General features: G+C 36.4%; 1 protein-coding gene across 1 annotated transcript; it reads left to right on the forward strand.

Annotated features, from left to right (window-relative positions):
* Positions 1-253: 253 nt before the first annotated feature.
* Positions 254-10622, forward strand: LOC117972635 (uroplakin-1b-like). Its single transcript, XM_059028433.1, has 8 exons — positions 254-406; positions 3395-3484; positions 6307-6507; positions 6784-6858; positions 7330-7464; positions 7863-8042; positions 8337-8420; positions 8799-10622. Exons 2-8 carry the CDS (start codon positions 3413-3415, stop codon positions 8844-8846), a joined length of 795 nt encoding a protein of 264 aa, XP_058884416.1. The 5' UTR covers positions 254-406; positions 3395-3412; the 3' UTR covers positions 8847-10622.
* Positions 10623-17354: the final 6732 nt, after the last annotated feature.

Raw genomic sequence — 17354 nt, forward strand, 5'->3', positions numbered from 1 at the left:
AATGTTTTTATTTGAATACTTTAACTTTTCTGTAATTAACAACATACTTCTCCACCGTCTCACACTTTTATACAGTGAGATGAAAAATCACTCTGTAAGATACATTGTTGTATGCTAAGTCGCGCCCTAGTTTCAGGAGGATGAGTTTTACATGATTATCTGTTTCTCAAGTCCTCGGGCAATCGTAGCACTGCCGACTGCGCAATAACGAGCAAACTACCAAACCCATCCCAAACAGGTTGTACAAGGGCCATGTGATCTCTGAAAGCCAACCAGAAGTGAGCTCCATTGTCTTGCAGCGTGGTCCCTTTAAAAAGTTGGACTTAAGTTTTTAACCTGTTTAGCAAAGTGGTAAGTGCACCAGTTAGTGCTGTGCTTTATTTGACCCAAGTTTTTGTATTACAAGGTGAGTTTGTGTTTTTATTGATTGCTTTTGTGTTTGGAATTGTTCTGTATTTAATACAAAAATATGTATATAATAACATCTGTCCTAGATTCCCTCTGGTGTTTTTATTGACATGGTACCACGTTTGTTTATTCCACTTTAGAAGTTTGCGTTTTTAAATAACCATCAGTTTTGTGTACAGTATTTTATTTTATTTATTTTTCCTTTGGCTAATCGGTATTTATTTATAGACATTGCTTTTAATTATTTCAACACTCGGGTGCATTTTGTGTTTCATCTGCGCTACCGGTAACTGATACTGTCGCATTAGTGTCAAACTAATTTTGATTCTTGTTGTAAACACGGTTCAGTGTACATACTGTAACCGGTGTGCTGTTACACTGTGATACAGTGCTAGTTTCAGTAGACAATGGGTTTTAGGAACCTGCTTTTTTACAAGAACTGTCCTTGGGTGTGCTGGTTTAATATGTTATTTTTTTTATCACGAATGTTTTACCAGTAAACTATTAACGGATTATCACCTTCTTTAAGGTTAGTTATTTCTTACCCAGAAACTATACCAATTTCCATAACATGCCAGTTTAAATATAGCCCAGCTATCCTTAATCGACTTTGTTTTAATACATTATTTAATACTAATCTACCCATTTGCGTTTAAAGAGGACTTGTTAAATAGACAATCTGGATGCATCCACATTGAACATGATTTGGTGTAAGCTCAATAAGCACGTATGAACATTGTGTGTTTGTATTCTTTGTCCCAAGTGTATACATAGTTCAACAATAGTAATAGGTGCAATAGGGATGGAGGCAGTCCGGTTCAAAGTGAAGTCTATTTGCTGGACTATTGTGATAAAAAACACAGTTGACATCCGTGTCTCAATTTACAGTTGACAGTCCGTTCAGGTCCTGAGATACATATCAAAAGATGTTGGTTGAGCGATCTATCTTTCTCCTTCCCTCCCTCCCTCCCTCCCCAGTATTTCCCCCCATCAGTTACAAAAATGTCATGAATGTTGTTGAACAAGTTTGGTCCATCTCGTCATTTTGTAATAGTGATACTGTTCTTTTGAACGAAACCGGTCAACAGTAAAGCTGAAGGAAGAAAAAAAGAGGGAGGTACATTCCACTGCTTCAGTGATGCTCACTCTTGGTTTGTTGCTGAACAGGTTTAGTGAGCAGATTGGCACCTTTTGAAGGATGCCACTCCAAAAAAAAAAAAAGCAAACCCTCTACTCCTTACTGCGGATGTATATATCTTGTGTGCTTTATACATTTTATACAGCTTTAATTATTTACCTTTGGGACATAACTTTGTGGAACAAACCTAGTAAATGTGTGGCAATAGTCATTTAGATTTGATTTCCAGATCTTTCGTGATTATAACTTATTTCCTGGAATTCCTCTCCATTGTGAATTGTCTGCTGGTGTGACGTTGACACACTCTTATGAAGCTGCATGTTTTGAAGTGTCTTGTCTTATTTTATAGAAAACTGCTGTGCACAATTGAAATGGAGTTTGCATTTACTGTAGTCCTATGACTTTTTTTTTTTTTAATTTGAAAAGCATTGTACTGCTTAGGTCTCTTAATAATGGTGCTGGGCTCAGATGTGGTTAGCAGCCATTGTAAGCAGTATCCCTTTGAAAAAGCAAATCTAGTGATTTGCTCACAGGTCTCAAAGTGATGGCTCATCCTTTTGTAATTTTAACCACTGAAGAGCACTGCCCTGGGTGTGACAGTCCCATTGTTATTTACTGTAAACCAAGTCTAATTAAAGAGAGGTGTGCTGAAACTCCACAGATGTAGGGTGGATTTAGGATTACTTCAGTGCTATTGGATGTTATTAGAGTACAATTCTGAAGTAGTTTGAACTTCTAATAGTGTGGATCATTGAGAAAAATCACAAAATGTGTGACCAAGTTTAGGCTCTACAGCCCTGAACCATAATTGGCGTGAATCGACAGAGACAATTGTTTATATCATGGACAGTACTTATATTGGTCAGCACCTCTGTGTACACTGAAGCATTGCAGTGCACAAAGGTTTTTTTTGTTTTTCTTTGTTTTGGACATATGTACACACACACACACATATACCTTATTAATGCTACAGCGTTTATTTTAAATTGCTAAAAACAGCTGCACGCTTATTCAAGGGCAGCGGTAATTTGAAGTACGGTAATTCGAAGTATGGTAATTCGAAGCTGTAATTCCAGCAAATAGAATTTTTTATTGCGGTATTTTTAGGGAGGCATTTAAGAGGGTTGGTTCCTGATACAGTAAGCTTGCATCAGGGCTGCATATTACTGTCTGGTCTACTGTCCTGCATATTCATTTGTTCTCTATAGCTTGTCTTGCTTGGTTCCCACAGAGGTGAGGTTTTGACTGACTACAGTATTTTTTAACAAGGCAAGTCTGCTCATTATGTGAGGCTGCAGTTGTTTTCTGAAAGGTCAAGTGATGATGCTGAAACCTGAGAATACATTTGTAATGCAACATAATCTGCCTTGTTCTCCTATTCTTGGTGACTTTACAAAGAACTGAATCTGGTTCTAGGAAGAAATGCAATTGAGTAGATAAAGAGTATACACTATGTAAAGCTATGAAAAGTAACAGTAGTGGGGTTGTGGGTGCTCCTTGGTGTGACTCCAGCCCTTCTGATTCAAGATGTCCAGCATACTTTCCAATTCGTTATGGTGTTGCTACTTTGCCAATATTTATTTATTTATTTTTTTGCTTTCAGATAAATCCCTTTTGGCACCTTTTTATGTTGTTTTTCTTCTCATCTCTATAACCGCAAGTGATTGTTGCCTTTGGTCTGATTTATTACTCTCTGCAATGCGTGACATGTCGGTCGTATTCAAGATCACTTTGTAAAAAGCTGTTGATCCAAACTCTGTTTAATGCAAGCTTTAACTTTTGGTTTTTTTCCCCTCAGGGTAATTTCTCTTGACATGTGTTCTTTATTTGTTTCCATTTTTACCATAGGTGGTCTGAGATCTAACCATGACCTCCAAGGGAGATTCAGGAGTCCGCTGCTATCAGATCACGCTAATCCTGGGCAATGCGATGATTGCGGTAGGTCACTCCTGGATAAGTGAACAGTATTCTTGGAAAAGCTAGTGGAGATGCTCCAAAAAAAAATGGTGGAAAAAGTGTATTTCTTTCCAGTGCACTTCTCTGTCCTGCTGTTTGGCTGTAAAATACTTCATTATATATGATTATTCTGAGGAACCAGCCTTCATCGGACCACAGGTTCTTGACAGAGCCCCTTTCACACTGGCACTTCTACCTGGGTCCTGACCCGGGTTCTGGCTACCGGGTCACAATCCCACATAGTGTGAAATGAGTTGGATGTGGGTCGACATGCTTTGACCCGAGTCGAGCAAGACGAAATGCATGATGGCTGTTCGTAAGCCAACTAAATAACAAACAGTCATGCCTGCGTGAAGGTTTTACTTCCGCAAGGAACATTTCTGTGTATTCTGTTTAGCCATATTTTTGTTGATTTGAGACACACCATGTGCCAGATTGCAGCAGGGATGAAGAAACATTTGCTCTAATCAACATTGGGGCCGACGGTTCAATCCAGAGAAGCTTGGCTGGAAGCGTCAGTAACAAGCTGCTTCCAGGGCATTGATACGCGCGTTGTGTATTTGCTTCTGTCACCCAGGTTGACCCTGCTTCTTCAAAAGCAGTGTGAGATCGCTTAGTCGACCCGCATGACGCTGGGTCCTGACCCGGGTAGAGCATGCCAGTGTGAAAGGGGCTTATGATTTGCCAGCTACTGAACCTACTTCCTAAATGTAACTTCCTATGGAGACCATAACTAAAGAACTATACAAGTGTTTTATTATGAGAGGTGCTGATAGTAACCATTGTTGGTTGTTCGTTTTAATTCTGTACATTAAAACACTCAACCCTTAATCCTGAAGTAAAACTTTAATAAAGCATACAGACATTTTGACTAATCCTTTAATGAGTCCAAAAAAAAACCTGTCAAGCAGTAATTAAAGTAAGATGAAACTATAATAAACAGAGTCATGACACTGGCGCTCTTTAGTAAAGTAGAAATACAGTGACAAGAGGCCTGCATTGAACAGGTTTAGGTCATTAGATTCCACTTTGTCAACTTTACTTGTTTCTCAGTTTTATTTAACATTACTTGCATTTTATTTTAAATTAACCATTGAGAAGTGAATAACATGCATCAAAGAGAACAGTTCATCAAAAGAACCTTGGTCCCTTGCCATTAACCATTGCTGCAAAATCTCCACCTTTTCAAGTCCTTTCTTGTCTATCCCCTTATTATGATAAAACCTATTGAGTATTTGTAATATGGTTATGCAGCTGTAGCTCGTTGCTGCTGTCTCATTAGCACTAATAAAGCAGTAACAAATTAAGAATAATCAATCTTTAATGTATGACTACCTCATTACGAAGAAATATTTAACATAATCAGAGACTAAATCCTTACCTAAGCAATGCATAGTTAACGTGGAGGCAGCATTGTTAGTAGTTGGAGTTAAAGGCTGGAAGCCAGGTAAAATTGTCTTGTGATTTTTTTTTTTTTTTATATTGTCGTCAACCATGGGAGACACAGTCAATAAATCATAGCTTCTTGTATATTGTAGCGAGATACAGCAGCATTAATTTAGAATGGCAGACTCTGAAAACTAGCACGGGAATATCAGCGTGTGTTTACTGTGAGTTGACACAAAAGGGCAAGCGTCAATAAGCAAAACTTGTCTGAAAATTGATGACTTGAGTCTTTTTTTTGTTTTGTTTTTTTGTTATGGGTGTATGAAAATGTTGTTTTTGAATACAACATGCCTGTTCTTGTTGATCCAAGAACAATGCCAGATAAGGATTTGGAGATAGTTTAAGCAGGGGTGCTTGTCATTGAAAAACATTACAAAACATTGTAATTTTTCTTAGCATTTCTATAAAAAAAATAAAAAAAAAGTTTAATGTTTAAGGCAGAGTAATTGTCACCACAGTTGCTAGGAGATGGTTGTAACTTGTGGCACTCCTTGAACAAATCCAGTTGGAAGAAAAGGACAGAGAATTGCAGGAGGTGGTTGTTGTTGTTTTGCTATGAATTTTCAGTTGCCTTGACAACTAGCTGGTTGTTAACATATATAACAACCAGCTGTATTGCTGTTACACTTTGTTTTATACATCAATGAAAGATTTGACAGGAGGTAGCCAGGTAATACTGCATAATTTATACAGGCTGTTTTGGGAGTGGTGGACACTTCAACAAACAAATTGATGTGTTTTCAAATACGGTCGTGTATTTAAGGACAAGAAAGAAATGTCTCGTTTCACAGACCATGATTAGACACATGTCTTGGATAATCTTACCTAAAGTAACATTAGGTAGTCCAAAATTAATGCTAATCATGATTTATGAAACCAGCCGCCAGGGTCTAATTTTTTAAAACCTGTAAAGAGAATTTGGATTATTGTTTTTTTTACTGTGCTTGCTTTTATCAACTTTAAAAAGCAAAAACCTACTTTTCTACATTCAGAGTTGTATTATCTGACATTTCCCAGGTTTGAAAATAGGACCCATAATCTATAATACTGCAAATAATGTTCCTTACTTCTAGTATATAAATACGTTCCATGTGTGTTAATTACAATTCAGTGCAATTAAATCTTGATTGTCTGGTCTGGCAAAATTATTCCTCACGAAAGATCTCCTGTCAGGTACCTACTGTATAGAGTGGATATAGACAGAAAATAAAAAGTAGGTATTCGTGTTTCATGTAGCCCTTATGCAGATTTAAAAAAGGGAGGTACCTATCATTCCTCAGTGCCACATGGTTTGGACTAGAAACTATTTTTAAACTCCACTGTTGGTATAATAGAACTTCTGTTTTGTTTTCTTCTAGTGTTTGGGTATAACTTTGTCTGCCATGTGCATCTTCTTCTTGACGGATCAAAGTAGCATTTACACCATGGTCTACGAAGGAGGCAATGACTCCATCTTCAGAGGCACTTGGATTGGGCTGTTCACTGGACTGGCCTACTTTTGTACTTCCATTCTCGGAATGTACTGCATAATGAAGTCCAAACGGATTCTCTTGCTGGTGGTAAGTGTTTTTAGGACAGAATATACAGTACAGGCTCACACACTGTATTATCTTGACTTGATTATGAATGCTTAGTTAATACAATATATTGAATCACAAAGTTAGGTATTTTTATACACAATCAGTGATTCTAAATAACTCTTTCTACATTACACTTTATTTCAATTTGTAAGTGCAAGTAGTATGCTATATACCCAGTTTAGAATGCCAATTGAAAGGTGAGTGTCTTCCCCCAAGTGGAGGCTTGGTCACCTGATGTTGTTTTGTTTCTTTCAGTACATTCTTCTCATGGTGTTCATTTTTTGCTTCGAAACTGCGTCATGTATTACAGCTATAACACACGGAGACTATGTAAGTATTCAGTATTTACTTAAATTGTTATTTAAACACTTAGATCACTTGCATCTCCTAAGCCCCTTTCACGCAGAAGTTATTACGGCTCACAGGCAGCATTGACACTGCATGTTGGGCTGTGTGAATTGCCCATGCCAACATATTTTATGACGACTAACTTGTCTAGCGAGGTTGTTCAGAAACAGCATAGGCCCATCTTACCAGCCTGTGTGAAAAGTTATGTGGGTGTGGATTAAAAGGCAACGTCCCAACATGCCGGCCTTCTTCAGTGTGTGGCAGTTAACAGGTTGTTTTATTGTGTAATAAAATTGAAAATTAAAAGCAGCCAAATTCACTTCTTCGGCCAAAGATGCTGGTGGTTTCTGTTGCCATGAGAACAATCTGTTGACTGACATTTTGAAAGTAGGTCTCTCGTGATCCCTTTGACTGTGTGAAAGGCTTATATTTGTTTGTTTTGTTTTATTTCAGTTCGTTCCCAACATGTTCCTGAAGCAGATGCTCAGAAGATACAACAAGCCTTTGCCTGAAGCAATGCCCAGCACCCTGGATGAAATCTACATGACCTCTGGTATCACCCATTCCTGGAACCGCTTTATGACTGAAGTACGTGCCATTATCAATTCAAATGCCCTTGATACCGTGGGCTTCAATATATCGCATTTGACATTTGATAAATGAGTTGAAGTTATATCAAAACAATTCTACATATGCATCTGGGGGTAAATGCTTAATTCATAAAATGAGTATCCGTCAGTCTGTCATCCATTGCCACAACTACATTTCGGCAGTAGGAAAGCACCAAGGTCCTGAGCCATATTTAAAAGCAGTTTCGACTGCATGTGTGTCAAACCCATCACCATGATGAAGTTGAAGCGATAACTTCAATAAATGTTTCTCATAAACAATGCACTCTGTCATCAGTAAAATTGCCCTGTTCAAGCTACCCCCGTTCACTAGTCACTCTGTGCTATTGGTCTAACACTTATATTTTTCTTTTCCAGAAACAATGTTGTGGAGTCTATGGACCCCAAGACTGGGTAAATTACAGCTCTGAGTTCAGGTCACAGAATTCAGATGCGGATTTCCCTTGGCCAAGACAGTGCTGTCAGCAAGATGCTCAGGGGCAGCTTACAAACCTGAACGCATGCAAAATTGGAGTCAATCCCTTCCTTTCCACAAGGGTAACCAAATTCTTATTGAGTGAGAGAGCGAGAGAGAGAGAGAGAGAGAGAGAGAGCGAGAGAGAGGTTCTGTTGTGAACACCTTGGATCCTCTTCAATGAAGATTGGGTGTTTTTAATAATAATAATATTAATAAATGATGATGATGATAATAATAATGTCAAAGTCTTGCTTGTATTGAGATTCAATTGTTGCTGTAATGTTTCCTTCAGCACACCATTTTGTAGTTTTGAAACTGTTTGTTATTTTGTGTACGTTTGCAACCATTTTGTCTTTTTTTTTTCTTCTTCATAGGGTTGCTTTGATTTTATGGGTGGACCATTGCAAAGACAAGCCTGGGGTGTTGGGTGGTTTGGATTTGCAATACAGTGTTGGACTGTAAGTATTTATTCTTGAAATTCAATATATGTGTATATTGAACCTGAAAGTATAATGCACCACTGGTGTATTGTTGTAAAAGTGTTGCACATCTTTTTTTTTTTAAAGTATATGTAGGGTAAGCACATACTGAAATGTTATTTATATATAATATACCCTTCAATAATAGCATCTAAGACTTTCACAGCAAGTGTTACTTATGATGATCTTCCCTAATCTGTACAAAACAGTAGAAACAGAAGTCTTTGGAAATAATTTCTTCTTTTGTTTCTGGACAGACAACTTTAAGTTTCCTGCTTCTGCCACTATTCGTGTTCTTTTTATATAAGATGTGTGTGATTTTAAATAATTATTTCCCTTTTTTTTTTTTTTTTGCAGTTCGTGGTTATCATTGGGGCGATATACTACTATGTCAAACTCGACTAATAAAGAAGTCAAGAGGCAGAACAGAACTACAAAAACTGGATACAGACTGTATTAACTACTGATCTACCATTTCTCTGCCAGTATGGAGGATTAAGGAAAATAATGAACTAAACTTATGAAGTATTGGTCATGTTGAGTTTCTCCTGAAGAAGAAATTCTTGCCATCGCTGCCTTCTTCTTCTTCTTCTTCTTCTTCTTCTTCTTAACTACATTTTGTTTATGTCTGTAGTGATACACTTTGTAAATCTAGGTAAAGATATATAGAATACAAGATCCATTTTGTAGTTCTCTCCAGTGCTTCTTGAAAGACGAATTAAAATGTGTTATTTTTGCATCGATTCAATTAATAGTGGTTATTAATGTTTTTTAAAGTGAGAATATATTAAATATTGAGCATTACATATTTGTATAGTTTGGATTTATTTTAAGGGAGGGAAAGTTTGGAGTTTATATTACTGTAGGGTTGTAAAAGTGTTTGCTAGATTGAAAACTGAATCCCACCAAGTACTTGTACTTGTCTTATGCAATTTGAGTTGACAGTTGTCCAATTTTTGTCAAATAATCACGCATATATTAATTATTAATTAATGACAATTTAAAATAAAGTGCAATTTCCCATGCAAGTCTTTGATCTATTTTATGTATATTCTTAGATCATCACATAAAAAGTAAGTAGTTGGGTTCTGAATTTGCCCACGTTTTTAAACAGGTAACACAGCAATAACGATCCATGATTTGATACAGAATAGAAAAGCCAGAGCACTTGTTATGTGTACTATTTATCTTCCTGCAGTGATTTTAGAGGACCAATCTCAAACCCCAGTGCACTAGAGCAGACATCTTGGAAAAAGCTTTGAAAGACTTTAGTTATAAGTGTGAAAATATGTCTGGATGTTAACAATGAAAATAGAAATTACTGGTAAGTTATTTAAACAGTTGTAGCAACACGTGGGGACGTATAACGCTATATTTTTCGGAACCCCACCTTTAAAGTATGTATATCTAGGTGGATCCTATATAGAAGACTTAATAACTGGGTTTGCATGGAATAGAATGTCAAATGAATATAACAGTGAGCCTTGCAGAAACTGTCTTCTGATGGCTGTTGTAGGGTAAGAAAGATGACATTATGCTTCTAAAATGTGTGTTGTTTTAAGCATTGAATTATGAATTACCAAAGCTATTTATGCTCAGATTATAGATTTTAACTACCTTAAATGTTTTGTTTTTTATTTAGTGAAACTTAAATATATATATATATATATAAATAAAATGTGCTTTTTTTGGAGCCTAGAAAAAGTGCTTTTCATAGCCTGCTTGTAATGATGACATAACATGTCTGACTTTGAGCCCTTTAACATTTTGACTATGGATGGGGAGTGTTTTGGGGGAAAAATGAAAGATTTTTCCATAAACAAGGTGAATGTTTAGCAATACCAAATTACTTTTTTGTGATTCATTGAATTCAAAGTATATAGCTCAACATTATTTGTCTATTGCATGAAGCTATCCCTAAACTACAGCTAAAAGTTATTCATCTTCAACATTTAAAAGTTAATCGGTGGTTCCTGATTTTATATGTAGACTGGTGTACCTAAATCCTGCCCCTTTTTAATGTATTTAATCCAGTTATAAGCACATTGTCCATGCAGAAATGTGTAGAATGTGTTTAATAATGGCTGACAAACAATCTTCTAAACTGATGTACTGTATAGACAAAGAGCCAAAAACAAGAATGAAATATCTTTTCTGTAAGCCTTTTTTACCTTTTTTTTTTTAAATAACTGTAAATGAGGTGTGTATTAATGTATGGGCTTTGGGAGATTTATTTGTCCTTCATACTATGTTGTTTGTTTCTCCATATGTATTACTCAAAAATAATAAAATGATTCCAAGTCTTTCTTGGTGAAGAACATTTATTGAGCCTTTGTATGCTACTTTAGTGGCTTGTGTTTTTGATAATTAATCAAAATGCATCAAACTCTTTTAAAACTGATTTAGAAGAACCATGTCTATGATGTATTACCAAGGTTTCAGTAACAAAAGGTGGTTCAGTGGTTGTTCTGAAATTATGTACTCAAATCTTTAACGTATTTGGCACCCTTGTGTTGCACTTATATAGAGTTTTGAATTTGTAACTGCTTATCTGAATGTAATGCAATTTGGTTTGACAGATTTGAGTCTTCTATACTGAGAGTATCAGAATCGGGGGGGATGCCTGTTCTTTTTTGTCTTTGTTTATATCATGAAGTCTTTATACAATTGTTGCTAAATATTGACAAAGGCACTATAGCTCACAAACTGAGCACAACATCTTTTTACTTGTGTTAAAAAAAGAATACCCTCTAAACATTTTAACCTATTTTAAAAGTAGTACTGTATAAAATTCAATCTGTGAATAATGTTTTCCACCTTCCATTATAGAGTTGTTTTGAAAATAACCAATTGCAAATACAGATAGTCTGATTGTCGCATGTTATTAAATTAAAGTTGTTGTAGCTAACACAGTAACTCCATGCATTTTCTAATATCATGCACATCCATTCACTGTACATATATTCACCATTCACCTGGAGAGTGAAACTTTTCCCACCCCCTGGGCCTTTCCTGTCAGAACCAACCAGCAGCTACCCCTATTCACTGACATGCTTTAAAGCCAGTAAGATACTTTGGTCTTGAAGACACTGCTGCCCTGAACGACCTTGTCATTCATGGGGTTTCCATGTGAAATGTCTTCTGTAAAATGCTTTTTTAGGTTTCTGTTTGCTCAGTTTATTTTACTCTAGTAAACCGGGCTTTTCACCCGACGTCATGCAAATGAATGGGAAAGGTGGGGGTTGATATGTAAATTAGCTATGTGTAAAGAACTTGTGCTGTTTTTATAGATTAGTAGTGAAATTTTGTAAAAATGTGGTTTCCATGCGCAGAGAACTGGTACACGAGTGAATCTAACCTGCTATAATAAAGTAAAATACCCTGTGCCTGGTTGGTTAATAATGTGTTTTACTGCAAATTGTTTTTCAAATGTCATTAGTGTGGTGTCATGTCGTTAGTAGTGAATACTGTTTCAACTAATTTATCTTACGACTCATTAATTAAAAATGCACTCAGAATATAAAATGAAATAGTATGGCAGATCACCATGGCTAAAAACCAGTGGAGACGTATATATATATATATATATATATATATATATATATATATATATATATATATATATATATATATATATATATCTCCCTTTCATTTAGGCAATACAGCATATAGGGGATCAGGTGATGCTGCGTACACTGCCCAACGATCCGAGGCTCGTATGGGCAAAGATTCTCTCCTTTCTTGTAAGTTGTGTTGGATTTACTGTTGTGTTAAATATTAATTATGCAAACAAATAAAGCACAATCAATACCTTCATTTGCAATTTTATTTGGTCAATTCTGAGAGGGCATCAACAACTGGCTTATGACATCCAGCTCGCCAACTATATTTATTAACGTGGAGGGCAGACACGCGTTGTCTTTGGACATAGCTGGGATCAAAAAAAAGGACGGGAATTAATTCAGTTAGACATTTAAGCAGCTAATTTGCTCTTCGTGGTTAACTTTAGCGTAGTTTTTACAGCAAGGATATTCTCAAACAGCTGCTTTAATACTATAACAAGGGCATAACGCAGTTCATGGTAAGTGGTGTTCATGGTGTTCAACATGACAGGCCAGACACAGCAAAAAAAAATAATAAAAAAAGCCACCCGCATTAGCATTAAGGTGAACTACACCACTGCTAACCATAAAAAGGCTAATCAGCCACTACTTTCTGCCGTCTTGGAATCCACAGTAACAACTGACCTGCTCCCTTGCAATATTTATAGTTAAGGATAAACACGCTCATTAACATTTACACGTGAAATGCGGGTTACCATGCAAAACTGGGCGTGGATTTTCCCATGTGTTTCGGCATTTACACGAGTAAATGAGATTTACCCTGTCCCTCTCTTTGGCCATTTTTTCAGCCACAAACGTGATTTACACAAGTAATTCTCCCAAACGTACACACGCGTCGCCATTTCACGTGTAAACTGACCCGCATGGAAACCCCATGATTGTCTATCACATAATTTCTTGTATTGTCAATCCTTTTGTAAACAAAATGATCTTACGCAAAATCAAAGCAAATATATCTATAAACAAAGTTTATAAACATCTGAAATGTTATTTGGATGACTGTGTTAAAACTGAGTGAGGTAACTAGTGGAGTACCACAGGGATCAGTATTAGGTCCTCTGCTCTTCCTAATCTACATTAATGACTTAGATTCTGTTTTAGTTAACAAACTTGTTCAATTTGCAAACAACACAAAAATAGGAGGAGTGGCAAACACTGTTGCAGCAGCAAAGGTCATTCGAAATGATCTAGACAGCATTCAGAAACCAAGTTCTGCAATAGACAAGGTCTAGTAGGACCTTTTACCCACCAAGTAAAAAAAAAAGGGTTAACATACACATTTGTGCGAAAGCATTGTTTTACATGACAGGCCTATTTGATGCAGAAGAGAGAGAGAGTCATGATACTTTATGGTATGTATCAAAGTCAAGATAATTTACTCATCATTTCTAGATATCACTATCCTCTCCCAGAATGAAGCACTGATGTATACTAAAGCTATTCTGGGTAAACTGCCACTATATTTTAATGACAGAAAATCACTTGGGGATGTTCAGAAAAGGGCAACCGTACAAACTTTTTTTTTTTTTTTTAACATACAAATATATACATCGGATAGTTTACCAGATGAAGTAGTGTAACACTACCAAAAATATGATGGCCACCCTGCAATGCAAACTTTGGGACATTTCTTATGGACTGTAACCATATAAAAAGCTCTTTACTAAAATCTCTTCAGAAAACTCAACAATAAAGTGTCTGGATAAGAAAGTGCATTATATTAGAGGTCAAAGAGCCAGGATACCAACTGAACATCACTGTCTGCATGAAGTGCGGGAAGTTTAGCACATCTCTGATTATCAATGTGCCAAGCAATTGCTGCACATAACCTTTGTCATAGGCGATCTCATGAACTGCAACAGGGATTCTGAATGCTTGCTTATAAAGAGAAAGATATGTATAACAGATATCTGTTCACAACTAAGTTCTCTGTAGGCAAACTTAAAGTCAACATCCCCTCAAGACATTCTGAAATATGTTTGTGTCAAGGGGAACCTACATGTTTATCAGCCCTCTTCTTCAGGGCTACATAAGCAATACTTATACTTCTTGATACCACAGTCTTTATTTGAAGATATTTATGCTGAATAGTTGTCCTTAGATGGAACATCATGTTCATGTCTAATGTAATACTGCCGCTAACAACATAACTTACGAACTAATGAATTATTTTCTTTGCATCCGCAATACAAGAATAGCTCAAACAGTTCATTGGAAGCTTACAGCATTTATTCACAATGGAAGCTTCAATTCTGCCCTTGAGAGACCAAAGAGTGAGGGGGCATTTCTGTCTCAATGCACATCCAATCCTTTCTCTCTTTTTGTGGCAGTTTGGTGAATTATGCCAAAGCCAGAAAGTCTTATTCATGAAACACAAAGGCCACCACCAACTTATGTTTAAAATACATAGAGGTTTTAAGCAGACTTACAAAGCTTTTATTTAAGATTTTAGAAAGAAAATCTAATTGTTGGCCGAAGACTCTGGTATGATTTGTGTGCTGCTCTACCCTGACCTGTATGACCAGTCTTCTGTTCCAGTGGTGACAGTGTGCACTCAGCAGAACTGCACTGTTATCTCAGAGTAGACGTTGCGACAACAGCAGCCCCGAATAAGGAAAGAAACAAAGAAAATACCTTAAAGTTACCCACGTACCAGTTTGTGCATACTGTATAAGGAGGCCACAAATCAAAATCAAGTTTGTTTTTTTTACAGTACTGGTTTAATGGCGTAGAGGTCTCATTCCTCTTTCCAGTATTCCCTCTTTTCAGCGTCTACTCCGAACTTTCCTTCCTATCCCAGCCATTCAGCCCTGCCCTTCTCTAATTACAACTATCGTCACTGTGACATGACATAAAAGCAACTTTAAAAATCAAACCCAGTAATACAGACAGGCAGTTGATCTGAAAATACTCCATATTCAACAGTGCAGAAACAATGCACTCCTTTATTACTAGCCATGCTCTTTTGCCATGTTGACAAGAGAAACTGATCCCTAGTTATAAAGTAGTTTCATCCAAAACTGCCTCATAATCTGACTGTAAACAAACTCCCCAGCTTGCAACAGTATCTACATTTGTATCTAGTCTAACAGGAAAAAAAAAACACTGAGAAAAAGTTTCAAATATGTGAATAGTTTGTAGAAACACACACACACACACACACACACACACACACACACACACACACACACACACACACACACACACACACACACACACACATACATATATATATAATGTGTTGAATATTATGCAGTATTCATGTCCACCAATGGAAATGGTTACATCTCAAGACAGAACTGTCAAGATCATATGATACATTACAGTTCATTCTTAAACAGGTCTGGTGGCTTTTAAGTTTACAGTAAATGAATAGCAAAAAAAGGAAATATAACAAAGCAGATTGAAACTATATATATATATAAAGCTTAACATAACAAATTTACATACAAAATATTTAAAGCCACTACATAACAACACAGTTTGTGTTGGCCTCCAGTAGACTACAGTAGGACAATGGTTTACTCTTAGTGGAAGTCTAACAGTCATATTCAAAACATGCTGTTCAGTGGTGTTGTCAAATGCAAAGTTGGTATTGAATAGGATTGTGTAACCAACCCCACAGGAAGCCGAGTCCATTTCAGTGCATTCTACTAGTATTAGTTTAAGGATCTGCCACACCCCTGTTGTTTTGCGCAAATAAAGATTCATGGAGTATCATCAAGCTATTGGTCATTATTTATAGACTTACATAGACAGCTGAGCTCATTAGAGTACTCTTTTTTCAATTTAGCCAAGAATAGTGAGGTTTTTCTTTGACGTGAACTAAAATTGTCCAATGACCAAGTAAGACAACAAAACTAATTTCATAGTCAGACTTCAAATGGATCGTTGACCCACTGCGTCAGAGTTATTTATATTTCATCAGAGAGAGAAGAGTTTATTTAAATTTAAATATGATGTACAAAAACAAACAATATGAGTCAAAATTTAACATAAAAGTGATGGATCTCCAAACAAACTTATGAGCAAGACAAAAGTGTCTTTTCAGTATCTCCTCAATCCTCTGAGTGCGATCAGTTCAGTGTGTAATGCATGTCAGGGATATGGGTGAGACAGCACAGATATGAGCATCCATCTAATTGTAGCTCTTGCAAGATTTCATACACACCCAACCATACCGGTCTGTCCAGCTCAGACTAAACTATACACTGAAAAAATAAACCACTTTGCTTATAGCTTTTTCTTATTAAAGTTAATACGATGGGTTCTATTCACAAAATGTTAAGGACTGTTTTAAGGAAACATATATATGGCGTTAAGCGCCATATATAAATGCAATGTTGCTGTTTTAGTTAAGAAAGGTAGATTAAAAATGTCAATTGGGATTAAGATGTTTACTTTTTATTAATTCAGAATGCTGGCAAATATGTTATCTACTCACACACACACAGAAAACAAAATTGAGGTTTAAATTGTATTCTTAGACAAGAACTGTAGAGGGAAAATTCAGATTCATTTAGAAAATTCCGGGAAATGTATTTATTTGTGTCGTAGAATTTAGTGAATCTAGATACTCTAAGCCTTCACACATAGTAAGGGGCACAGCTGAAAGATTACATTAATAAATCTTTAAAGGAATGTTTTGTCTTTTTCTTACATTTTCCAAAATACAAGTTTGATGAACCATTGCTCTGATGTTTTTGTCAGGGCCTGCTGATAATGACTGAATTGTATATACTTTAAAAAAGGAATTAAATGCTTGGATTATTCCATGATAGGGGCAAGTACATGGATTCACCCACATGCATATATGAAGTGTGTTAATGTGCTTATAAAATGGCACCACACCCTACCCCACCCCTACCAAAGTGAATTTACCATGTTACAACTTGTTTACTTTCTCTTTAGAAAAACAAAGTATTTTTTTTAAGCTGTACCGTTTTTATTAAAATAGAAGAACTCTTACAGAGTAACTAACCGGTGTAGTTATGACAGATCAGATAAGTCTGGGGTTTTGGGGGTGGCTCAAACAATAAAACAGCCAAAGGAAAACATACAGTCCTTCATTGTTCTGAGCCTGTCCAGCCACATTCCTCTGGATGCATAGCAAACGTGCCAAACACTATGACAAGAAAACACAGGTGACTAAAAATGAGGAATGTGTGTGGAAAGGAGGCTCCAAATACAAGGCCCACACATTATAACAACCCTGAGCTGCTTCTTCCTCTTCTTCTTCTTCTTGGGATGCTCATTAGATGCATGTTCTAGTTGAGCCCCATAGTGGATA

Source organism: Acipenser ruthenus, chromosome 8 (assembly GCF_902713425.1).
Source record: "Acipenser ruthenus chromosome 8, fAciRut3.2 maternal haplotype, whole genome shotgun sequence".
Taxonomy (NCBI): Eukaryota; Metazoa; Chordata; class Actinopteri; order Acipenseriformes; family Acipenseridae; genus Acipenser; species Acipenser ruthenus.

Excerpts from the sequence above, each read along its gene's own strand:
- LOC117972635 (XM_059028433.1), top strand. The coding sequence starts at position 3,413 with ATGACCTCCAAGGGAGATTCAGGAGTCCGCTGCTATCAGATCACGCTA. Across the intron at positions 3,485-6,306 it reads TGGGCAATGCGATGATTGCG|TGTTTGGGTATAACTTTGTC; the intron begins GTAGGTCACTCC and ends GTTTTCTTCTAG. Across the intron at positions 8,421-8,798 it reads TTGCAATACAGTGTTGGACT|TTCGTGGTTATCATTGGGGC; the intron begins GTAAGTATTTAT and ends TTTTTTTTGCAG.